The 23,050-nt window shown below is 52.8% G+C and overlaps 1 protein-coding gene and 1 long non-coding RNA gene across 2 annotated transcripts; both read right to left on the bottom strand.

The window, feature by feature from the left end:
* Positions 1-12,359: 12,359 nt before the first annotated feature.
* SMIM38 (small integral membrane protein 38) lies at positions 12,360-16,270 on the bottom strand. The gene has a single exon (XM_077862754.1). It carries the CDS (start codon positions 16,202-16,204, stop codon positions 16,073-16,075), a length of 132 nt encoding a protein of 43 aa, XP_077718880.1. The 5' UTR covers positions 16,205-16,270; the 3' UTR covers positions 12,360-16,072.
* A 602-nt stretch (positions 16,271-16,872) lies between these two features.
* LOC144292453 (uncharacterized) lies at positions 16,873-18,102 on the bottom strand. The gene is made up of 3 exons (XR_013359844.1): positions 17,946-18,102; positions 17,717-17,857; positions 16,873-17,261 (listed from the first exon to the last, which is right to left on the bottom strand). It is a non-coding gene; the product is annotated as an uncharacterized LOC144292453 (long non-coding RNA).
* Positions 18,103-23,050: the final 4,948 nt, after the last annotated feature.

The following is a 23,050-nucleotide window of genomic DNA, read 5'->3' as shown; positions in this document are numbered from 1 at the left end:
TGGCTCTGATGGTTGTCCCTGAATCTGGCTATTGCGATGCCTCATTAACCCCCAGGCAATGAGCACACCCTCCTCACCAGCAATGGCCTGGAGCCTGGCACTTGACGCATTACACATAGAACAGACCTGAGAGCTTGACCAGCAGCCAGGGAGCTGAGACAAGGCCATGTCTGCTGATGGAAGCTGCTCAGCTGGCTGGGTAAGAGGCAGGATGCTCTGCAACCTTGGGACCATCCCAGCCATTGGCCCAGCCTCACCCAGCACCCAGCCAGAAACTCAGACCCAGAGGATGACTGGAGGAACTGGGGACATGCCACCAAAGAAGAGAAGACATGGGGAAGCATCAGTCACTCAGAAATGAGGGTTAAGCACTTACTAATCGCCAGGCACCGTTCTCAAGTGAACAAGGCAGACAAACTCCCTGCCCTCCTGGACTTGCATCCTAGGTAATCTAATAAATAAAAAGTAGAACCAAAGAATCCAATAAATAAATACACAAAGCAACATCAGCTAGTGCTAAGTTCTAAGATGAAAAAGAAAAGCAGGGGGATCCCCAGGTGGCTCAGCGGTTTAGTACCTGCCTTCAGCCCAGGGCGTGATCCTGGAGTCCGGGATCAAGTCCCACATTGGGTTCCCTGCATGGAGCCTGCTTCTCCCTCTGCCTGTGTCTCTGCCTCTCTCTATCTCTGTCTCTGTGTCTCTCATGAGTAAATAAATTAAAAATCTTAAAAAAAAAAAAGAAAAGCAGGTAAGCCTGGGGGTAAGGTGCTGAGCCAGCCCACATGGGTGGGGGTGTGAGGACATGGTTTCGGTGTCAGGGAAGGTTATCCTTGGCAGGCACCTACATGTCCCAGAGGCCTTTGCCCTCAGGCTTCGGACTGTCCTGGTCAGCAGGACGGATGGAAGAGTGGAGGGCGAGAGGAGGGGGAAGCTGAGGTAGTCTCTCCCCCGTCCCCTCTCCGTGCTCCCAGCTCCTACCAGGTGCTCCCCAGCACAGTTTGGTTCTGCTGGTCGGTGCTCTGGCAGCATGGCCTCCTGTCCGTGTCCCTCTGACTCCACTGGGCATCGACTCCCTTCTGGAGGTGACAGCCAGGGTATCAGTTGAGGAGAGGCTGCAAGTCACTACAACGTAAGTGCTCTGAAGTGAAGCAAGGTGCCACTTCTCTTTCAGCTGTTTCTTCTCTTCCCTCCTTCCCAAATTTGGGTGGATCTTTTGCCCATCCTCCTTCTGCTCTGCTTCCTTTGCTCTTGTGAGTGAGATGCTACTTGCGGCTGACAAGAGAAGCTAAAGATCCCCCACTGACATTTGTCCGAGGCTATGGCCCTGAAATCACTCTTCCTGATGGGTCCTCACACATCTGGCACCTTCATTTTCTTCTTTTCCAAAACACACACACATATACACACACCCTCCCCCATGAAAAGATAAATAAACAAATGAGCACACTGCATGGCTCTGTGGTCAACAGTGTGGTCAGAGAATCTCAGCGCCCCCCCCCACCCCCCACCGCCATGTACTCCAGCCCTGGAGACAGGCCCATGGTAGAAAGGGGCAGTGGGCTCATCTCTCCTCCATGAGAACAATGGCCACCTCCCCACACAAGTGCCTTCTTGAGTGCATTTGGGGGACCAACCCAGTCAATGCATGAGTGCATTTGCTGTAAAGATGGGGGATACCCGCCATCACAATGATGGCTAATTTTGGCTGGGCCACAGGGTGCCCAAATATTCAGTTAAACATTATTGTGTAAAAAAATTAATTAATTAATTAATTTTAAAAAACATTATCGTGGATGTTCCTACAAGGGTGTTTTTAGGAACTGGTAGAACGAGTAAAGCAGATGGCTCTCCCTATGTGGTGGGCCTCATCCAATGAGTCGAAGGCCTGAAAGGACAAAAAAGACAATTCTCCACCAGACTGCCCTTGGACTTCTCTGCAACTTTAGTTCTTTCTGGCTGTACAGCGGACTGTTCTCCAACCTGAACGAGAAAATCGGCTCTCTTAGGGCTCCAGCCTGCCAGCCCATCCCAGAAATTTTGGACTTGCCAACCTCCATGATTGTGGGAGCCAATTCCTTATAATAAATAGCTTTCTATATAAACACACATCATATTGGTTCCTTTTTTCTGGAGAACATTGGCTAATGCTATAATCGTATCTCCCAATAATTTTTTTTACATTTTAATTTTTTTATTTAAATTCAATGTAGCTAATATATAGTGTGTTAGTTGTTTCGGGCGTAGAATTTAGTGATTCGTCAGTTGCATATAACACCCATCAAGTGTCCTCCTTCATGCTGTCACTCAGTTGCCCCATCTCCCCACCCCCACCCCTCCAGCAGCCCTGCTTGTTGCCTAGAATTAAGAGTCTTTAATGGTTTGCCTCCTTCTCTGTTTTTATCTTATTTCAGTTTTCCCTCCCTTCCCCTATGTTCATCTGTTTTGTTTCTTAAATTCCACAGATGAGTGAAATCATATGGTATTTGTCTTCCTCTGACTATTTCGCTCAGCATAATACCCTCTAGTTCCATCCATGTCATTGCAAATACAATTATAGGAGAATATTATGGGCAATTATATGCCAACAAATTAGGCAATCTGGAAGAAATGGATAAGTTCCTAGAAACATAAACTACCAAAACTGAAACAGGAAGAAATAGAAAACCTGAACAGAACACATAACCAGCAAAGAAATTAAATCAGTCATCAAAAAAATCTCCCAAAAAACAAGAGTTCAGGGCCGGATGGCTTCCCAGGGTAATTCCACCAAACATTTAAAGAAGAATTAATACCTATTCTTCTAAAACTGTTCCCAAAAAATAGAAATGTGAAGAAAACATCCAAACTCATTTTAGGAGGCCTAAACCAGACAAAGACTCCACCAAAAAACAATTACAGACCAATATCCCTGATGAACACAGATACAAAAATTCTCAAGATACTAGCCAATAGGATCCAACATACTGGTTCATCAGGACCAATTGGGATTTATGCCTGGGCTCCAAGGGTGGTTCAAATCCACAGATCAATCAATGTGATACATCACGTTAATAAAAGAAAGGACAAGAACCATATGATCCTCTCAATGGATGCATAAAAAGCGTCTGACAAAATACAGTATCCTTTCTTGATAAAACTCTCACAATGCAGGGATAAAGGGACCATACCTCAATATCGTAAAAGCCATCCACGAAAAACTCACAGCGAGTATCACCCTCAATGGCAAAACACTGAGAGCTTCCCCTCTAAGGTAAGGAACACGACAGGGATGCCCACTCTCACCACTGCCATTCAGCACAGCACTGGAAGTCCCGGCCTCAGCAATCAGACAACAAAAAAGAAATAAAAGCCATCCGAATTGGCAAAGAAGATGTCAAACTTTCACTCTTCTCAGGTGACATGATACTCTATGTAAAAACCCCAAAGGCTCTACCAAAAAATTGCTAAAACTGATACAGGAATTCAACAAAGTGGCAGGATATAAAATCAATGCACGAAGTCAGTAGCATTTCTATATGCTAACAATGAGGCAGAAGAAAGGAAATCGAGGAACCGATCCCACTCACAATTACACTAAAAACCATAAGAGACCTAGGAATAAAGCTAACCAAAGAGATCAAGGACCTGAAGACTATAGAACACTCACGAAAGAAACTGAGGAAGACACCAAGAAATGGAGAAACATTCTGTGCTCATGGAGTGGAAGGACACATATTGCTAGTGTATCTCCCAATAATTTTGAGGTGAAGCCCCTCGTGACCAATTTATTTTACAAACAAGGGCTAAGGAAAAATAAGTAAATAATAAGGGCTAAGGACACATTTACTGTCACTAAGGAGCAGTGTGTTTCCTCCAAGGACTCTATAAACTGGAAACTTTTCTTCTTTCCCTGCTCACTTTGGCCGCCAGGAATTTGCAGCTCAGCCCTCACAACCTTGGAGGATGTCGTGAGCAGCACGTGTGTTTCCTACCCCGGCCTTGTCCCCAGTTCCTCCTTCCTTAGTTGATGCCTATTGTCTCTCCATCCTGACTTCTTATTTGTAGGTATCTGTCACCTTCTAGAGCGTGCTCTTTCTGCGAAGTGCTGGGAGCTGAGGATGGACAGCCAGGCCAGGCTGTTTCTGGAGGATTCTCTTTTCCCTTCCCACTGGTCCCTGGCCAGCCCACAGTGTCCCAAGCAAGAGTGACACATGCACACTCAGGGACTGCGGAGACCACAATCAGACAGCTGTCCACACCGCCATGGTGAGCACCTGCCAGGTACTTTGGGAGGCCTGAAGGCGGGGGTGAAGACAGCCAGGAAGGATGGCTTCCAAGGGCATCGTGAGGAACCTGCCGTTGGCTATGGTGGCACCGTTTGCCTGGCTGCCCATTGGTAGGACCACCTGAGCAGGGGGACACCACTCACTCAGGCCCAAGACCTCCGGCCCTACAGAAACATCTCAGCTGCCCCAGCCCACACCACCAGTTCCAGGGATGGACAAGCCAGCCCACCTCGGCTTTGAGCACTCCTGCGAGTGAAGGCCTTTCCTAAAGGCAGATCCCAGAACTCTCCACCAGCCACGAAGATGCTCCACACACACACACACATCAAATAACAACCTTTCCTGCATATATTTCCTCCAAGCCCACCTCCACCCGCCCTGTTATCACCTGTGACAGGAGAAGCGGGTGGCAGAGGGTGGTCATTTCTCTCTGATTCTCCTGCTGTTTTATGTCCCTCTGAGGACATGATGGGGACAGCTGATGGCCAGAGAGGGTTTGTTTTCCTGACAGGCAGCAAATGCTTCTTCGGAGGTGCAGTGTTAGGCCACAGTCTGGCCTTGGAAGGCTTACAGGGAGGTGGGGAAGAAGGATAAGCATTTATTGTTTTTTAAAGATTTTATTTATTCATGAAAGACACAGAGAGAGAGAGAGGCAGAGACATAGGCAGAGGGAGAAGCAGGCTCCATGCAGGGAGTCTGATGTGGGACTCGATCTCAGGACCCTGGGATCACACCCTGAGCAGAAGGCAGGCATCCCAGGGGCAAGTGTTCAGGAAAAGGGACAGCCCATGAGACCTCATCGAGGGTGTGTGCATGTCCTTGGCACCTCCTGGCTCGTGCTGTGGGGAGGGCAGTCGGGGCTATTTCACAAATGAGAAGACTGAACAAAACGGGTGTATTGAAAGGGCATACCAGTTAGGATACGGAGAAAGCTGCGTAACAAAGAGCCCCCAGTACAATGGCGCACACAAGATAGCAGTTCATGTCTCTCTTTCGTGAGAGCCTGGAGCTTGAGGGTGGCCCACAGCGGGGCAGGGATCCCGCGCCATAGGGCTGTCCAAGGAGCTGGGATCCTCGTAGCACGTTGCCTGCTGCACCCCCATCACCAAGGACATCAGCCTCCTCTCCTTTGTCCCCTGTGGCTTGTGATCTAGCCCAACAGGGAGGAGCGAGGACACGAAAACACATCCCTCCCCAGGGTGCGGCTGACATGGCATGCACCCCTTCCTCCCACATCCCATGGACCACAACTCAATCCCATGACCACACCGGCCACAGGAGAGCTGAGGAAATGGCGAAGCCTCAGAAGGGTGACACCAGAGAGGACTGAGGTGCAATGACTTGACCCTCTGGGAAAATTAGGAGTCTCTGCCCTGCTTACACATATCTGTGGGGCCAGCAGGTGGCCCCTCTGCCATGGCTCGTCATTCAGCCAGGCCCCAGCCTCCTGAACTCACGAGGAGAAAAGCAGGCACCAGGCACTACACTCACGTGCGGCCACCAGGTCCAAGAAACCGGGACCCCACCCACCAGCCGTGGTCTGGGCCCGAAGGAGCCGTGGCCGCAGTTCCACACCACAGTACGTGTCGCTCCTCGCTCCCTGTGGGCACCCCAGCCTCTGAGTAGTTTCACTGGGCCCCCCCCCTGACTTTGGATTGAATCATCTGTGCTGCCATGACCCTCAGGCACCAGTCCCATCTCCCCGTCCCATTCAGGCTGGGGATGGTGACGGGGCTGACAGTCCTAGTCGTTCAGTCTGATGGCACCAGGAGAGCCACAACTCTCAAGAATGCAGGGCTCTGGGCGCTGGGGTGGCTCCGTGGCTGAAGCATCTACCTTCACCTCACGTCAAGATCCCAGGGTCCTGGGATCGAGTCCAGAGTCAGGCCCCCTGCTCAGCGAAGAGTCTGCTTCTCCCTCTGCCTCTGCCCCCCACCCCCACTCGTGCACACACGTGCGTGTGCTCTCTCTCAAAATAAATAAATAAAATCTTTTTTAAAAAAAGAAAAAGCATACGGGGCTCTTATCACCTCTCATCTTCAGTTTTGTGGCATCAGCCAAATTCTTGGGATGACCAGAAAAGTCCCGGACACACTGGTGCATGCACCCCCAGGGAAGCTTCTGGGCCTTCCTGCAACCTGGCACAGATGGGCTCTTTGTGCACAGGTCCTCCTCTACGAGCTTCGTGGGCCGTGGCCATCCTGTCTCCATCTTGTAGACAGGAACCTGGTCCCTGGTGAGGTTAAAACATGTGCCCAGGTCACATGGGCAGAAGGAGAGGATGTGGCATTCAAACCCAGACGACTGCTGGCTCCCCCTCCTCCTCCCCCTCCTTCCCCTCCTCCTCTCCCTTCCCCTTCCTCCTCTCCCTTCCCTTCCTCCTCCAGCGATGACAACCACCCAATTCTCCCACATGTGCTCATACTCCGTACACACTTTTCTGGGGCCCACCAAAGGGCTTTCCCCCAAAGCCTGAGGCAAAGGGAGTGGCCCAAGTCCTGTCCCTGCTGTCTCCCAGAACCCCGACCCTTTCCCTCACATCACTTCTATGGTCCAGGCCCCCTGACCCCTGCCCAGGCTTCTGACCAGGCTCCTCACCCCTGGAATCCTTCATTCCATTGATCTATCACCTTCGTTGCTCTCAGGGACCATTCCCAAGCACAGATCCAGGAGTGTCACTCCCTTGAAAGCTCCCTCCTGCCAGTATGATAAAGTCAAACTCCTAGGTGAGTGTCAAAGTCCTAATAACTTGGACCTAATTTGCCCTGCCATTGTACCTCTTCATTCTCTCCTCTACACACCCAGTGGCCAGACTAATGGATCTCAAACTTTAAAGAGTCTGAGAATTGCCTGCTGGCTTGTTGGTCCTGTTCTAGGGCCCAGGAATCTACCTGTGTCACCAGGTGATCTGAGACGTCCTCCTCAGGATCCTAACCTTGCCATGAGCCTTCTAGCCTCAGTGCCCTTGCTCATACGGTCTCTCCTGCCTAGGACACCACTCCTCCACTATCTGCCCCTTGAGCCCCCTAAGTCCTAACTCTGGCGACACCTCCAGGAAGCCTTCTGCAGACCCTGAGAGAGAGTTAAGGACCCCTCCCCTATGCATATCCCTGTGGCACACCACCCGTCTCTTATAGCCCTTAGGACCACCTGCCCGACACGGGTATTATTTACGTAGTCCATTTTCTCCACACCCAGGAGGTGCAGGAGGCAGGGACCATCTGCATCCGTCTTGCCCCATGCCAAGCCTGTGCGGGTGCTAATAGCAGGGAGTGGGTGTGAATGGGGGCACTGTGGGGGGGACAGAGCCCCAGTGACCCGTAGAGCAGCGGCTCCTGGCCCTCCCTGCAGCACCAAACTGCTGGGGGTCCCTCAGCAGACATATCTGACTTAAAAAGGAAATACGCTCTTTCATGACTTAACTCTTCTTATTTTTAGAATGGGTGACTCATCTGCACCGCGGAGGCTCTGCAGCCTGCTCTCGGGGGAGCTCGCTGAGGCTGAGCGCCTGTTCCCCGGCCAAGCGGGGTTAGGGGGAGAGGGGCAGGGGGCCGGCTGGCCTGCCGCACCCAGGGGCCAATGTCCAGCTGAGAGGTGAGGCGGTCACCCCCCATCCACCTGCCCCTCCAAAATATCCCATCTCAGGATGCCCGGGACACCAGAAAGGGCGGCTGAACAGAGGATGGCATGTGTCACGTCCCGTCCAGGGAATGAAGTCAGGACCAGTGAGCTGTTTCTAGAGGTCTCGCCTCCCCATCCTGTCCCCACACAGGCTGGCCACGGAGGCTGCCCAGGTGTCCCTGCACCAGCCTTAGCTGTGTCCTCCTCAATGACCCTCGGCCAGGGGAAAGACCGGGTGCCAAGTCCCTGGGGCGGGAAGAATGAACCAGTTCCCACACTGCATGGGGTGTGGGGGGAGCATTTCTAGTGATGAGATTAGTGCACAGGCCATGGGGCCACCCCGTCCGCCCGCCTGCTCCCCCACTCCAGGCATCCCTCCCCTACTCACCCCTGCCCCCCCAAACACAGACCTTCCCTGAGCCCCTCCAGACCCTCACCTCGGGGGTTCTCACTTGCTGTGCTTTCCCAATATGTATAACCCAGTTGTTTCTTTATTTCTTTCATAAATTGAAAGAAAGAAAAAGTACATGTACATTATAGAAAAAATAGAAACTCAAAAGCCGATATGGAGCAATAGAATAAGAAGGTTCATGGGTAGGAGAAGGCATATGTGTCTTCTCGAAAGTACTAGGAACAGCTCCAGATGAGATACAAGAAACTGACACCATGGGCAGCGCTTGCAGGTGGGGGTTAGGTCGCTGGGGGAGAGGTGGGAAGCAGGCCGGCCTTTCCCGGGATGCCCTTCTGTGGTTTTCAGGGCACCAGGGGGCAGGCAAGGAAGGTGCAGGAACATCCCCAAGGCCACCCTCACTTCTGACTCCAATTACAAGTTCAAGAGTCCCCAACCCACGCTCAGGTTCATCATTCCTTAGAAGGACTCCAGGGCAGCCAGTGGGGCTCAGTGGAGACCCGGGATCGAGTCCCATGTCAGGCTCCCTACATGGAGCCTGCTTCTCCCTCTGCCTCTGTCTGTGCCTCTCTCTCTCTCTGTGTCTGCCTTTCGTGAATAAATAAATAAAATCTTAAAAAAAAAAAAAAAGAAGAAGAAGGACTCCAAACTCACCAGAGGCTCCATGCTCACCGTGGTGGTTTATTACAGCAAGAGGATCGGGATCACAACCAGCCAAGGACAGAGGTGCACGGGGCAGAGTCTAGGTCAGTTCCATGCATGGAGCCTCTGGCCGCCCTCTCCCAGTGGGGCCTTGGACAGCGTCAGCTCCAGCCCAGAGGAATGTGTGGCACATGCAAAGTGCCACCAACCAGGACGCTCTCCCCCAAACGAGCCTCGGTGTGCAGTTGTTGTTGGGTTGGACCCCCTAGACGTGGTTGACCACCCACATATCCAGGCTTCAGTCTCCAGCCCACCTGGAGATCAAGAAGAAACCGCATGGCCCTATAACAAATCACATGGTTAGACTGTCCCATGTGGCCCAAGGTCCCAGGAAAACCAGGGCACTTTGATCGGAGGAACATTCCAAGGGCCTAAGGTTCCCTCCCAGGGCAAAGACCAGAATTCTCTTTGGATGGTTTAATTCATTACTACCCAGGACTTCATACAAATAGGATGACTAACCATCCCAGCACGCCCAAGACGCTCCTGATTTTAGCACTGCAAATGTGTCACAGGGAACCCCCGAACCCAAGCGGATCCCTCGGACCCATGACAATGAGCCACCCTACACGTGAGCACCCTCCACCCTCCCAAAAAAGGTAGTGGCTTTGCTCTGTGCAGTCTTGGCTAAGCTGCAATGACAATAGCCAGAGAGCGTGGCCCAGAAGGCAGCTATTGAGCAGCCTCAGCTCTTGGGGCTCTGAAGGTTCGAGTGGGGTGCCAGGTTCCCACCGCCCCCACAGGCCCAAGGGAATCGGAATAAGCGAGACAGACAAACATGGTTGGGTCTGTCCTGGAGGGGCAGGTTTGACCCCCCCACCCCACCCCAGCCACCCCCCCATCAGCCCCCTCACTCCCAGGGTCTCCTGTCTGCAGGAAATCTCCTCTGCAGCATCCAAAGTGCACCCCAAAACCAACAGAAGGGAGCAACTTGGCCTTCCGAGCACCTGACACATTTCTCATCAAGTTTGCTCCCATGTGCTCTGTCCTTGACATTGCTTCTTATAAATGGGGTCTTTTGTGCCAGCGTATCTCTGTCTAGATGGCCCGGTGCCAGCAGCTGTGAACATCTTCCTCTCGACTCCGGGGTTTACAGTGACATTGCTGGCGCCTCCCTACCTGTCGTGATGCTACCTTCTCTGTTAAGAGAGAACTACCTTCTCAGCTTAAAAACATACCAACAGGGATGCCTGGGTGGCTCAGCAGTTGAGCGTCGGGCTCAGGGATGCCTGAGTGATCCTGGAGTCCCAGGATCGAGTCCTGCATTGGGCTCCTTACAGGGAGCCTGCTTCTCCCTCTGCCTGAGTCTCTGCCTCTCTGTGTCTCTCATGAATAAATAAAATAAAATCTTTTATAAATAAATAAATAAATAAATACAAACACACCAACACATTATGTATTTCTGTTTTGTGATAAGTTTTGTTGAGATTGGATATGAGTTTTATCCACATGCCTTTGGAAGTACAGCTAAGGAAATTGTGAAATTATTTTTTCTCTTTGGAGCTATTACTACAGGAAATCATATTAACTGATTTTCTAGTATCCAATCACTCTTGCATTTCTGGAACCCACTCCACTTAGTCATGATGTTTTAGCCCTCTGATGTGATGCTTAATTTGGTGATTCAAGTTTTTGTGTCGGTATTTCTAAGTGACATCAGCATGCATTTCTTCTTTTCATGCTATGTTTGCTAGATTTTGGTATCAATGAGATGCTTACTACATAAAAAAAATTGGGAGCTTTCCCTCTTTTATGAGCTAGAGCAGTATAAATAGTATTGAGTATTTGGTGTAGTAGGGGTCCTTCTTTGAAACATTCTGGGCCTTTCAATGCTTTCTTTCTTGATTTAAAGAGGTGTTGTGTGTGGTCTCAGCCTACCAACAACCTAGTTTGTGGCCACACTGGCTCCTGTGGTTCTTATTGTGATTGCAAGATGGTCTTCAGTAGCAACTGTCAGGAAACGTTGAAAAAATGAAGGTTTGGACGTGGAAATCACACAGCACACCTGGGGCCACACGGCAAGGTCACAGCTGGAGAGACAGAGCACCTGGATCTGGGATTCTGCTTTTATTCACATGAAGCATGGGGGCCTAGAGTTTCACGAGCTCACTCTTCACTGGTAAATTTAAAACATAAGAATGGGATTGATTGTTAGCTTTTTTCCCTCAAAAATACCACTGAACTATATACTTAAAAACGGTTAACGGAGGGATCCCTGGGTGGCTCAGTGGTTTCGCGTCTGCCTTTGGCCTAGGGCGCGATCCTGGAGTCCCAGGATCGAGTCCCGCGTCGGGCTCCCGGCATGGGCCTGCTTATCCCTCCCCCTGTGTCTCTGCCTCTCTCTCTCTCTATGTCTATCTTGAATAAATAAATCTTAAAAAAAAAAAAAAAAAAAAAAAAAAAAACGGTTACTGGGGGCATCTGGGTGGCTCAACCAGTAAGGTAAGAGCCCAACTCTTGACTTTGGCTCAGGTCATGAGATCAGCCCCATGTCAGGCTCCTCGCTGGGCATGGAGTCTGCTTGAGATTCTCTCTCTCTCTCTCTCTCCCCTGCCCCTCCCCCCACTCACGCCTGTGCTTTCTCTCTTAAAAAAAAAAAAAAACTTAAGATAGTAAATTTTGCATTGTGTATTTTAACACAATGTTGAAAAAGAAAAAGGAGAAGGAAACCTATAAGAAATGTTATTTTTAAAAATCCAGGACTTGGGGACATTTATTAATTCTATCACTTTGTTATTACACCAATTTTCTCTCTTTTTTATATATTTTTTTAAGATTTTATTTATTTATTCATGAGAATACACAGAGAGGAGAGAGAGAGAGAGAGAGAGAGGCAGAGACAGGCAGAGGGAAAAGCAGGCTCCATGTAGGGAGCCCGGATGTGGGACGCGACCCCGGGTCTCCAGGATCACGCCCTGGGCTGAAGGCGGCGCTAAACCGCTGAGCCACCCGGGCTGTCCACTAATTTTCTCTTACCTTTATTTCTCTTTGTGTCTCTTCTGTGTTTCTTAGCTTTGTTCTATCATTCTTTTTTAAATTTATTGAGTCATGTACTTAATTCACCAATTTTCATTTTCCCTTATTTGTTCATGTAAGTATTTTAAGAAATGACTTTTCCTATAAGAACAGCTTTAGCTGCATCTCATAAGCTCTGGTGTGTAGTACTTACATTATCACTTCAAATCGTTCTCCAGAAAGCCCTCTTCTGCATTCCTGTAAAATACAGTGTGCCCACCCGGGCACTTCTTTACATTATACAGTTTGGGCACCATGCTGTACGATATAAAAATACTGTAAGCTGCATACGTACTTTTAAATTTTCTAATAGCAACATTAAAACACACTAAAAGAAACAGCTGAAATGAATTTTAGTATTTTATTTAACCCAATTATGACCAAAATATTACCATTTCCATGCATGATCAATGTAAGACCATTATTAATGAGATTATACAATATTTTTCTGTATCCAGCTTTCAAAATCTGGTGTGTATCTTACACCGACAGTATATCTTAATTTGCACTGGCCACACTTTTTGTTTTGCTTAAAGATTTTATTTATTTATTCACAAGAGACATGGAGAGAGAGAGGCAGAGACATAGGCAGCGGAAGAAGCAGACTCTCTGCAGGAGCCTGATGCAGGACTCGATCCCAGGACCCCGGGATCATGACCTGAGCCAAAGGCAGATGCACAACTGCTGAGCCACCCAGGCATCCCTGCACTGACCACACTTTTGGTGCTTAATAACCAACTGCCTAGTGCAGAGCTAGTATCTATTTCCAGGTCTCTCTGCCCACTTCTTAGCTCCCAGCCTGGAAGCTACCTGAGGGCAGGCACTGTGTTTTACACGTTGTATCCACGCTGCCTCTCCTAGTATGAGTCCTCCACTCCCCCATGCTTACCGAGTTGAAGACCCACTTATCCACCCACTAGCCATCACTACCATTCACCTATCCATCAGCTGTTCACCGTCTACCTTCCATGTGCTACAGTCTGGGCCTGTTGCTACCCACTGTGGGCAAAGGAGAATTTCCTTGTATCTCTCAGAAGGAACATGTCTGTTTCAGCCTCAGACATTCTTACTGGAACAATTCTTAGGAGCCCCAAGAAGACGGGCCGACTCCAGGGTGGAGCTGCAAAAGACAGCTGAGCACAGCTGTTGTCCCTAAAGAGCAGACAAGGGCAAAGCTGGCACATAAGGGTACCACAAAAGTCACCCAAATACCCAAAACAGTGTTCTGAATGAAGACAATTAAAAAGAATGGCAAAAGGCCAGTGGCAGGGCAGCCCGGGTGGCTCCGCGGTTTAGCGCCGCCTTCAGTCCAGGGCGTGATCCTGGAGACCAGGGATCGAGTCCCATGTCGGGCTCCCTGCATGGAGCCTGCTTCTGCCTCTCTCTCTCTCCCTCTCCCATGAATAAATAAAATCTTTAAAAAAAAAAAAAAAAAAAAAAGGCCAGTGGTGGCCAGTTGCCTACTTAATATCCAGGTAGCCATCCTTTATAAGAGAAACCTGACGTCTCAGGTGGCAGTGAGCCCCACTAAAAAACTCTATTTCTCAGCCTCCTCTGCATCTAGGAATGCCAGGTGACATGATTCTAGTTTGTGAGCCGTACAACTAAGGGTTTTACACATCAAGGGAAAGCCTCTCCCCCCTCTATCACCCTTTTCTTTCTCTTCCTGCCTGGAACTCACTCAAGACGCCCGGAGTAGCAGTAGCTTTCTTGTGACCATGAAGACCAAAGCTACGTGTGAAGGATGGCAGGACAGAAATATGGAAGGGGCTAAGTCCTTGATAATATCACGGAGCTGCCACACCACGGCCTGGGAATGACAAAAGCCAGACTTCTTGCTACGTGAAAAGAAGAAAATTGAAGAGGAAAACAAGCTCTTCCTGCTTAAGTGACTGTTCCCTTGGCCGTTACTTGCAGCTGGATGCAGTCGCTGCCTGCTATCAGGCCAGGGCACAGCCTCTCATTCACTCAGCCGCCGTGGCTTGAGGGCCTGCTCTGAGCCAGGCATGCGTCGTGAGGCTGTAGATGGATGGCTGGTGCGCGGATGCAGAGGCCTGCATTCATCAGAATTGTCATTTGTGAATAAAGAAACCAACGTAAACTGGCCTAAGCGGGGCGGGGGAGGGGGGTAATATCTTGACTAGTGTAACTGGAAAGTGATTCAAGTAACACTACAGAATTTGGTCTTCTTCCAGGGTCCTGTGCTGGCAGCTGCACCTGCTTCTGTCCTCTGTGCCAGGCAGCCTCAACGGAAGGGGTTGCCGCGAGAGCCCCAGAATTCTGGCTCACGGGACCAAATGGCGAACCTCAAATACGTGTGGGGATGCCATTCCGCGTAGCCATGTGCCCACACAGGCGGGACGCAGCTTACGGGCAGGCCCGCCACATGTTGTTTGAGCTGACTTCCTCCATCTGAGTAGGGGCCGGGGGACTGCTTTGCCCTGGATGGAGGAGTCTCCCAGGACACGGAACTTTCCATTTTAAAATGGACAATCCTAGGCAAACCTCTTCGGTATATGACCCTGATAATGAATGTCATTCTTCTTAGAGAGATCAGTAAAATCACACCAGCATTTTAAAGAGAACTGAAAGGCACTTTCCTGAAGAATGATGAGAGCACCTCCTCCCTAATGCTAGTCAGGTTCCTGACACGGGGAGGATGCGGTGCTGCTGGGCCACTGGCTGATACAACTGCTCAGAGGACAGCCACCCCCAGACCTGGATGAATCAATGCAGGGTAACCCCACCCTGTGCAGATTTTCCAGACTGTCACCCACAAGAGAAGAGCCTCATCTGCAAACCATCCCCCAGACACCCCACCATCAAAAGTCTCTTGGGTTGGTTTGTCCCACCTTCAGAAGGTCACTGCTTTGGCTGACCGGCTCCCCAGTCCCCGCGGTTGTCTCAAGCGTGGCAGGTCGTCCAGGAGCAAGAGATCTCCGTGTCGATGAGCTTGTCGGGCCCCGCTGCACGCCTGGCTCAGGTCCGTCTGCCAGGATGCCGCAAGGCTAGGTGGGCAGCTTCCGGCCGGGGCTTCCTCAGTCTGCTCACCCGGGTCAGCGACACCAGCTCCCCGGGACTCTGCTCTGACACAAGCCCCCAGTCCTTGTGCGAAGGCACAGTGCAACCAGGTCCCAGCTTCCTGGAGACACCTTGTCCCTTGCCCATGCTTCTTGGTCTGTGGGACTTGGCGGTCACGTTTGCTAAAATCTGCAGGGCAATTCGCATCTGCCACCAGGTTGAGAACCACGCAGTTACCACATGCTGCTCCTTAGGTGTGACGGGGAGGTGGGCGGCAGGGAGGCGCCAGGTGCTTGGCTTGTGTCAAGTTTCCCACCTGTCAGCCTTCTGAGGTACGTCTCAGCCACACCATGAAGAGTACAAAGGAACCGAGGGCCCTGGGTCCCCGGCTTCTCTCCTGCACTGTCCTCCACACGTCCAGCAGCGTGCAGGTGACCCAACCGTCGTCATCCCCCTCTGAGGGAGGCAGGGCTTACTGCGCCCGTTTTAGACATGGGGAGAGTTTCCCTACCACCAGCCAGAGCTGGGTGAACTCGGGTGTCACACACCTGTCCTGAGACCCTCCAGGGGTCTGCTTTAGGGAAGACCAAGGCAGTTGTGTGAACTTGCTATTACTTCCCGGGGGGAGGCAAGAGGAAGCTGACACACAGGGCAGCTCTGGTGGTGGGTGCGGCTCGTGATGTGACCACATCTGTCCTTTAGGCACCTCCCCCCAACCCTCTGGCTCATCCCCACGTCTTCCTGCAAACATGTTTACAAAGAATTAGAGGCAGAGAGAGCCCTAAAGCAAGACCCACTCCCACGATCGCGCGCCCAGTGACAGCGCCCAGACCCCGGTGGCCCCTCTGTCCTGAGCGGGCCGCGGGCCGGGCCGTGGCCAGGGCAGCCCTGGTCCGTGTGAGTGGGTCGTGCCCCAGCCTGCCAGGTGCGCGGGGCGCGGGGCACAGGGGACGGTTCCTGCCCCGCCCCGCCCCGCCCCGCCCCGCGGCCCGCGCACCTTCGGCCTCAGCCCGCCCGGCCCCCCCGACGGGGAGGGGCCCTAGTCCTCCTTGGGCTTGCGGGGCTGCCTCCGGCCCAGTTTATACTCAATGTAGGTGCCGAGGCAGGACCAGAGGAGGAAGCGCGCCAGCAGGACGGCGACCAGCAGCGCCAGGAGCGGGTCGGGGCCCATGCGGGCGGGGGCCGGGGCCGGGGCCGGGGCCGGGGTGCAGAGGGCTGGGCCGCGGGGTCGGGGCTCCGGGCGTCCAGCCCCCCCCCCCCCCCCCCCGGACAGCCCCCGGCCCCGCGCTCCGATCCCGGGCCTCCCCGGCGGGCGAGCCTAGCGGCCTCCGCGGCCCAGAGCCCCGGGCGCCATCCCCGCCGCGCGCCGCCCCGGGCCGACAATGGGCGCTTTGTGGAGGCCGAGCCGAGCCCGCGAGCGCCCCCCGCCGCCCCCGCCGCCCCCGCTGACGTCACCCCGCGGCCCCGCGGCAGCTGCGGGGCGAGGCGGCCCCTTGCCCGGCGCTTCCAGCCGCCCACGCCCGCGCTTCCGGCGCGCACACAATCGGGCCCTGTCTCGGCCCAATTAGCTGCCGCGCGGCGGGGGCGGCGGGGGACGGGGCCGCCCCTTCACCCCCCCGCGCCCCCTCCCCCGGCGCCCCTCCCCCCGCGCCCCTCCCCCCACCGGCGCCCCCTGCCCTCGCCGCGACCCGGGGCCTCAGGCCGGGCTCAGCCCCCGGGCGGGAGGGCGAGGCCGGCGGCGCGGGCGCAGGCGTGGGGTCCGGTGGCGGTGGCGGAGCGGCCTCCTGCGCTGGGAGCAGACGACGTCCCGGGAAGGGCCCCCCCCCCCCCCCCCGCCTCCGCAGGGACAGCCTGCGCCCCTGTCCGCGGGCCCCCGCGCACCCACCCCCACGCACACGCGCAGGCCCGTCCGCGGCCGCTCCTGCCCCTCCTCCGCCCTCTCCCAGCCAAGCCTTCCAGGAGAAGAGACACTTGAGTCACCTCCCCCCACTCCCACCCTACGGCCTCATGACACAGAGCACCTGCCCCGAATGCAACCCACGACAAAATGACGAGCGAGCCCCAGTCGGAGCTCAAGGGGCCCCACCAGGAAGAGCCGAGGTCCCTGAACTCCCGGTCCTGGGATCCAAGCACATTCTCACCTGGGTAATGGTCCACCCGCAGGTACCTCCTCCTCAGAGAGATGGCTCAGGGGCCACCTGAAGCCAGTTCCTGAATTTTTTCTTTACCTACAAAATGAGAATGTGCTCCTTAGCCTTTCCAGAAGGTTCTACCTAAGGACCAAATGCAATGGCTTTGACCAGGAGCACAACCCAAGATGGGCAGTGGAGTAGGATGGCAGCACTCGAGTGTGGTTCTCATCATGATAATCCCAGTGAACGTGCACCGGGCACTCACCGTGGGCCAGTCCCACCCACCATGAGCCCCAGTGGCATCCCCCCCTCTGTGCTGACCCCTGCAAGCTCAGCCATCACCCAGACTGACAGTGCACTGTGCCCTTCTTTGCGGTCTGGGTGGCAGATGCCTTTTTCTGCCTCTGTCCATGGAGCAAGCCACCAGCCAGTGGATCTGGCCAGGTGACCCAGCACATTTGCTGACCAGGACTCTCTCGGGGGACACTAAGCTCTGGGCTTATATGCCTCATGCAGAGTATATGAGATCATGAAGTGATCTTCAAACTTACGTGAAAACTTAATGGGAGCCCAATGTGGAGGCAGCAATCACATAGAGTATTCTAGAACGGGCAACCCCTTGATAAAGACTTCCAGAGTGTTGCAGAGAAGTCCTCAGTGGTATACGGAGTCGCCTTCCTGGACGCACCCATCTGCACATGGAACAAAGTCCCAGGAGAAAGCTGCCACGAACTTAAGGAGAGAAAAGAGGCTGGATCCTGAGCGGGGCACTTTGCTTACCTGCGTGGCCAGCATCTCTGGGTGGGCACCCCAGGAGAGCCAGAGGGGCAAGTGCATGCCAGGCAGAGCCCCGTCCTCTGCCTCCTGCTCCAAAGCTCCCAACCTGGCAGATGGCAACGAGGTGGCCTTGGGTAAATCTCTCTGTTTGCCAAGCACACCATGGGACACACAAAGTCAACAGCACCCTGGTCACATGGCATCCACACACCCAGACTCCTTAGGATCACAGAGGCCTCCTCGTTCCAGCACAGATGTCCTCAGGCCCCGGAGTCAGCACGCCCTTCAGGAGAGGAAGCAGATGCCCCATCCCCTGGACAGGGTCACGGCTGTGCCCAGCACTGACTTCTCCTGAGAAGGGTCTACCTGACTTGCAGGTGCAGCAGACCTTAGATGGGTAAGGTGGCCATTGCCCACAAGGAGAAAATAATTCGGTGATGAGACAGTACAGCAGGCAGGCCACGCAGTGCGGGTGTCACTCAGTTCCCACCGTCCCCCGGGAAGCAGACACTGCGTGCTCCCTGTTCTAGTCATTTTGTAATTTGCAGCGATGATGGGTTTGGAGCATGGCCAGGGCTGCATCCTGACCCCTGGGACCCTCTACCCATCTCTGTGCTCCCGATCCCAGACTTCAATGTCCATTTGCTCCCAACATAAGTCTCCTCCAGGGGACATGCTTGGCTGTGGGGGCTGCGCAGCTCTGAATTGGGGAGCACTTAGGGGGACCTTCATGCCCAGGACCAACTGGGCTGGGTGGGGGTGAATGCCCAGCTCCCCTGACAGTCAGTGCAAACTCAAAGGCCAAAAGTAGGCCCCATAATTCTGCTCAGGATCACCATGGACTTGAGACCATGCCCAAAGTCATACCTCTTCTCGGCTTCTCCCTTTTTTCCTGCCCTCCCCACCAAACTCATATTTCTCCCAGTGCACCACCTCTTAAAGCACCTGCCCCAAATGCAACCCCTGACAAAGATGACGAGTATCCCCATCAAAGCGAGTCAGAGTTTTCCACAATGGACAGAGCTGTGCAGGGGGAGGCTCCAGCCCGGGACCATCGAAGACAGTGAGGTGAGGACAAATCTATAGCAAAGAGCCTAAGGGTCTTCCTACACCCCAGTGGTCTACCATTGAAGCAACATCGGGCAAGTCCTCTCTCACTGTTCCTTAAGAGAATGCCAGGTGACCCCTTCCTCAGGGGAGGCCAGAGGAGGAGGGCTGGGGATGGAGGCACTGCCCAGCACCCACCCAGGACCAGCTGTCACTGTGGGTGACAGCACCAGAACCAGCCCCGAGAGCCTCATTTGAGTTGCTGGGTGTCATGCAGTGTTCCGCAATAGCCCCTTCGCATGTCTGCCAGCAAGGCCAGGGAAATAAATCACTGCCAAAGGCCACAGGATCCGGTGGACTTCAGGGACCCCAGGGCAGGAGTCAGTGAGTGAAGATAGGTCCTCTCACCCAGGATCCATACAACATATCACCCTGGTTTTGTTTGGTTGGTTGATTTTGTTTTTTACTTTCATCATGGCACTGATGTCTCTGAAATCCTCTATCTTTGTCCAGCATGTGAGCTCTGGCCACATCCTCAGGAACTTAGCTCAGCTCCCAGCACCTAAAAGGCACTTGGTGGGAAGGGACTCAAGACCCCAAAGTAAAAGAAGCACCCGTTTCCGTTAGACCTGTTCTGGCCAAATTATAAGACCACCGGCCACATCTGTGCTACAAGTGAGGCATGCAAAGGCGTCGGAGGCTTATTGAAAATCATCATTATTTTTTCTTTTTCTGTAAGCAGACATGCTCGCTATACCAAAAAATAAGCAAACATTACAGAAAACATATGAATTAAGGGAGAATGAATGTCAACTCCTATTTCTGCCTAGAAAGGCACAAGTTGCCGGAGAAACGAGGAGCCGTGTAGACCGGCGGTCGGCCCCCTAGGAAGGTTTGTGGCTGAATCACCTCGTCCCCTGAGAAGATTGCATGTGAAAAATGCAGCCGGCGTGGGGACCCGTGAAGTCAACGGAACGTGCATTTCAAACTCGGTTTCTACTAAAATGCTCCGTGCTCACAGACGGGCGAAAATTAATTTTCTTTCTTCCTCCCCACAAAAGCAGATTAAAATCCCAAACAGTGGGATGAGTGGGTAAAAGTGGAGAGCTTCCTCCCTGAGGGAGACCCCCGCGCGGTCGGCTTCTCCCCGACAAGGGCCGGCCCCAGCCATCTGAAACGTCGCGCTGCAAGCATAAAGCCGGACCCCGGAGAATGCACTTGAGAAAAATTATACCGCTGCCCTTCCAACAGTTGAAAGCTGGTATGTAACTTTGCTCGAGGTGATCAAACAGCTAGTCAAGGACGCTGTCAGGAACAGAATGAAATTCCAAATAAATTAGCCATGTCCGAGAAGCCAATACAACACCAGATTAAGGCACACAAAGAAAACACAATTTATTCAGCCTACCTTGTCAGAATTCTTAATAACCTTGCTCCCTGTTTCTCACCTCGGGCTGAGCCCTCGGAGGCAGGGGGACAAAGCGAGCCCCACTCGGGACGTGGGGCTACACATGTGTGCATGCACGGCGGGGGCCTACGGTGTAGGTGAGCATTGCGTGTTCATAAAATTGTGGTTTTACGCACGTTGCGGCGGAGTCCATACGTGCCATGTAGAGGAGGCGAGCTGTCGCCAAGCCCGGGAAGCATATGCGGCTCGCTCACGTCTGAATGAGAGAGTTCATACATTAGAATACGGGACGTGGGGGCCAAAGGGAGGAATATTAACCATTTCTGCTTAACTCTTTGGGGTGTGGGAGGGAGAGGCGTCTGCTCCGGCGTCGTGGCAGGGGCAGCTTTACTCTGCCATCGTTCCGTGTTTTAAGGGCAACAAGTAGGTGAAGGTAACCAGAGCCCCTTGCAAATACTCGCTGTCCTCTGATACGATTCATTAATATCTTCCACAGTGCTAAAAACAATACCTTTTCTTTCGTTTTTTATCAATGAACCCAGACGGCTTTCACAGGCCCACTAAAGCTCTTTGAAAGAGTTAACCGGCAGAAGTTTTGCGGCTTTGGAGGAGGCACCTTTGAAGGCTCTGTGGGGATGTATCTGCTTTGCCTAAAGACCTCAGAGAGCCAGGGGCCCTTTCTTCTTCACAGGGAGGCGAGGGGGAGGGGGGGCAGAGGGAGGGGGTTTGCTTTGCAGCACTGAGGCCCTTGCAAAAGATAAAACTGGCAGGAATTTTGAGGGGAACTGGAAGGAAGTGATCCTCCGTTAGTCTGAGACGGAATGTCAAGATGCTTGAGAAATACACAAAATAAAGATTTTCCCAGAAATGGGGGGGGGGGGGAAGGAGATGACCTAATGGTATTTTTTTTTTTTTTAAGATAAAAGAAATGTAGTGAGTGGGGCGGGGGTGTGGGGGGGAGATCTCAGCAGTTTCCCAGGCGTGACTGGGCCTCGATTCTGTTTCTCTTATTTATTTCTAAATTTAAAAAGGAAGGCAGGGGGATCGGGGAAATGCTGGCAAGGCCCTTGGAACGGGCTGCAGAGCGACAGGCAGGAAGACGCTGTGGGCTCTCAGAGCTGGATTGAGCCACAAGAAAGGGCCCTGCTGCCACCAAATGTGTGTCACACAAGAACTGCCTGCCCCTCGGAAATGCCACAACCCCCCCCCAAAGGGGCTTGTGTCCGCACGCCTCTTGGAGTCCCCACTGTCACCAGTGGGAGATGGTGTTCAATGATCAGGGGCGGGATAGATAGCTCAGGCTGGCCCAGGCCTGCCCCAGGCGATGGCTCACTTGTGGAAAACGCAGCGGCACCGGTCCGCAAGCACAGCGCTCCGTCCTCTTCCACCCCCTGCTTCTCCTGCTCGCTGCTTCCCCTGCTGTGCTCGGGTCCACCCCATGACGGTGGCACTCATGGCCACAGCAGCCCAGAGGAGAGGACAGAGTGGGGCAAAGGCCCGCAGGTGAGGGGAGAGAAGCGTTCTTCAGAGCTGATAAAAGCCATCCATGCACAGATCCAGACATCCCAGAGTCCACCGTCAGACAAGTCTATTAAAATATACCTAGATTTTGCGTTTAATCAGGTATGTTAAGATGACAGACACAGAGAGCACTGCCTTGAAAGAAGAACATGTTAGTTGTAACTGCCACCTCGCAGAGCCACAGGGACAGGCCCGGGGCCGGTCAGGAGCAGCAGCAGTCATGGTTTCAAGGATCCAAATCAGCAATTATGGAGCATCAGGAATGATTATGGCCCAAGAGAGTATCTTGGAAACGGCCGGAGAAGCAAGGCAGAGCTGAAGTCCAGGTGACAGTGGGACCCTCCGCTGGCCTCCCCACAGCAACAGGGAGGCAGAAAACCATGCCTTTGCGTATCATAGGGGTTAGGAGTAAAACAATCACCTAAAACTGTATGTGTCCAACCACAAACACGTGAATAAGGACGTACGCTAAGGTTTGGGGAGTTTGTCTATGGATGTGTGTGCCTGGTTAAAGGAAACACATATCTTTTTTTTTTTTTTTTTTAAGATTTTATTTATTTATTCATGAGAGACACTGAGAGAGGCAGAGACAGGCAGAGAAGCAAGATCCCCGCAGGGAACCTGATGTGAGACTCAATCCCAGGACTCTGGGATCATGCCCTGAGCCGACCCACTCAACCACTGAGCCACCCAGGCGTCCTAAAGAACACATATCTTTAACTTTGCAAGAAAGATGCTGATTTATTTTCCAAAGTGGTGGCACCAAGTGACACTTGGGACAGCGGTGTGCAGATGCTCTGGCTCCTCTCATCCTCAGCAACGCTGGCTTTCTGATGTTTGTCAATCTGGCAGGTGAGAAACAGTGTCTTAGAGTTTTATTTTTAATCTTCCATGTTGGGTTTCCTCTCCTATGAAGTTAGAGTTGAGGCTTTGGCCAGTGAGCTGCTTCTTACTGATTTATAGGCATTCTTCACTGAATTAACCATGCATCGATATCCTGTGTTCTGAAGCTCTGGCATCTGGGGCCTGGCTGTCCCTAGAGGGACTGCCAGGGTCAGCCCATTCCTAGAGACAGCAAACGGCTCGCCCAGGAGCACGCCTCTCATACACACCAGCCCATACCCCAACTCTA

The sequence above is a fragment of the Canis aureus genome, chromosome 21 (genome assembly GCF_053574225.1).
Source record: "Canis aureus isolate CA01 chromosome 21, VMU_Caureus_v.1.0, whole genome shotgun sequence".
Taxonomy (NCBI): domain Eukaryota; kingdom Metazoa; phylum Chordata; class Mammalia; order Carnivora; family Canidae; genus Canis; species Canis aureus.
Note: the sequence above shows the minus strand (reverse complement) of the source record. Positions and strands in the feature narration are given on the sequence as shown.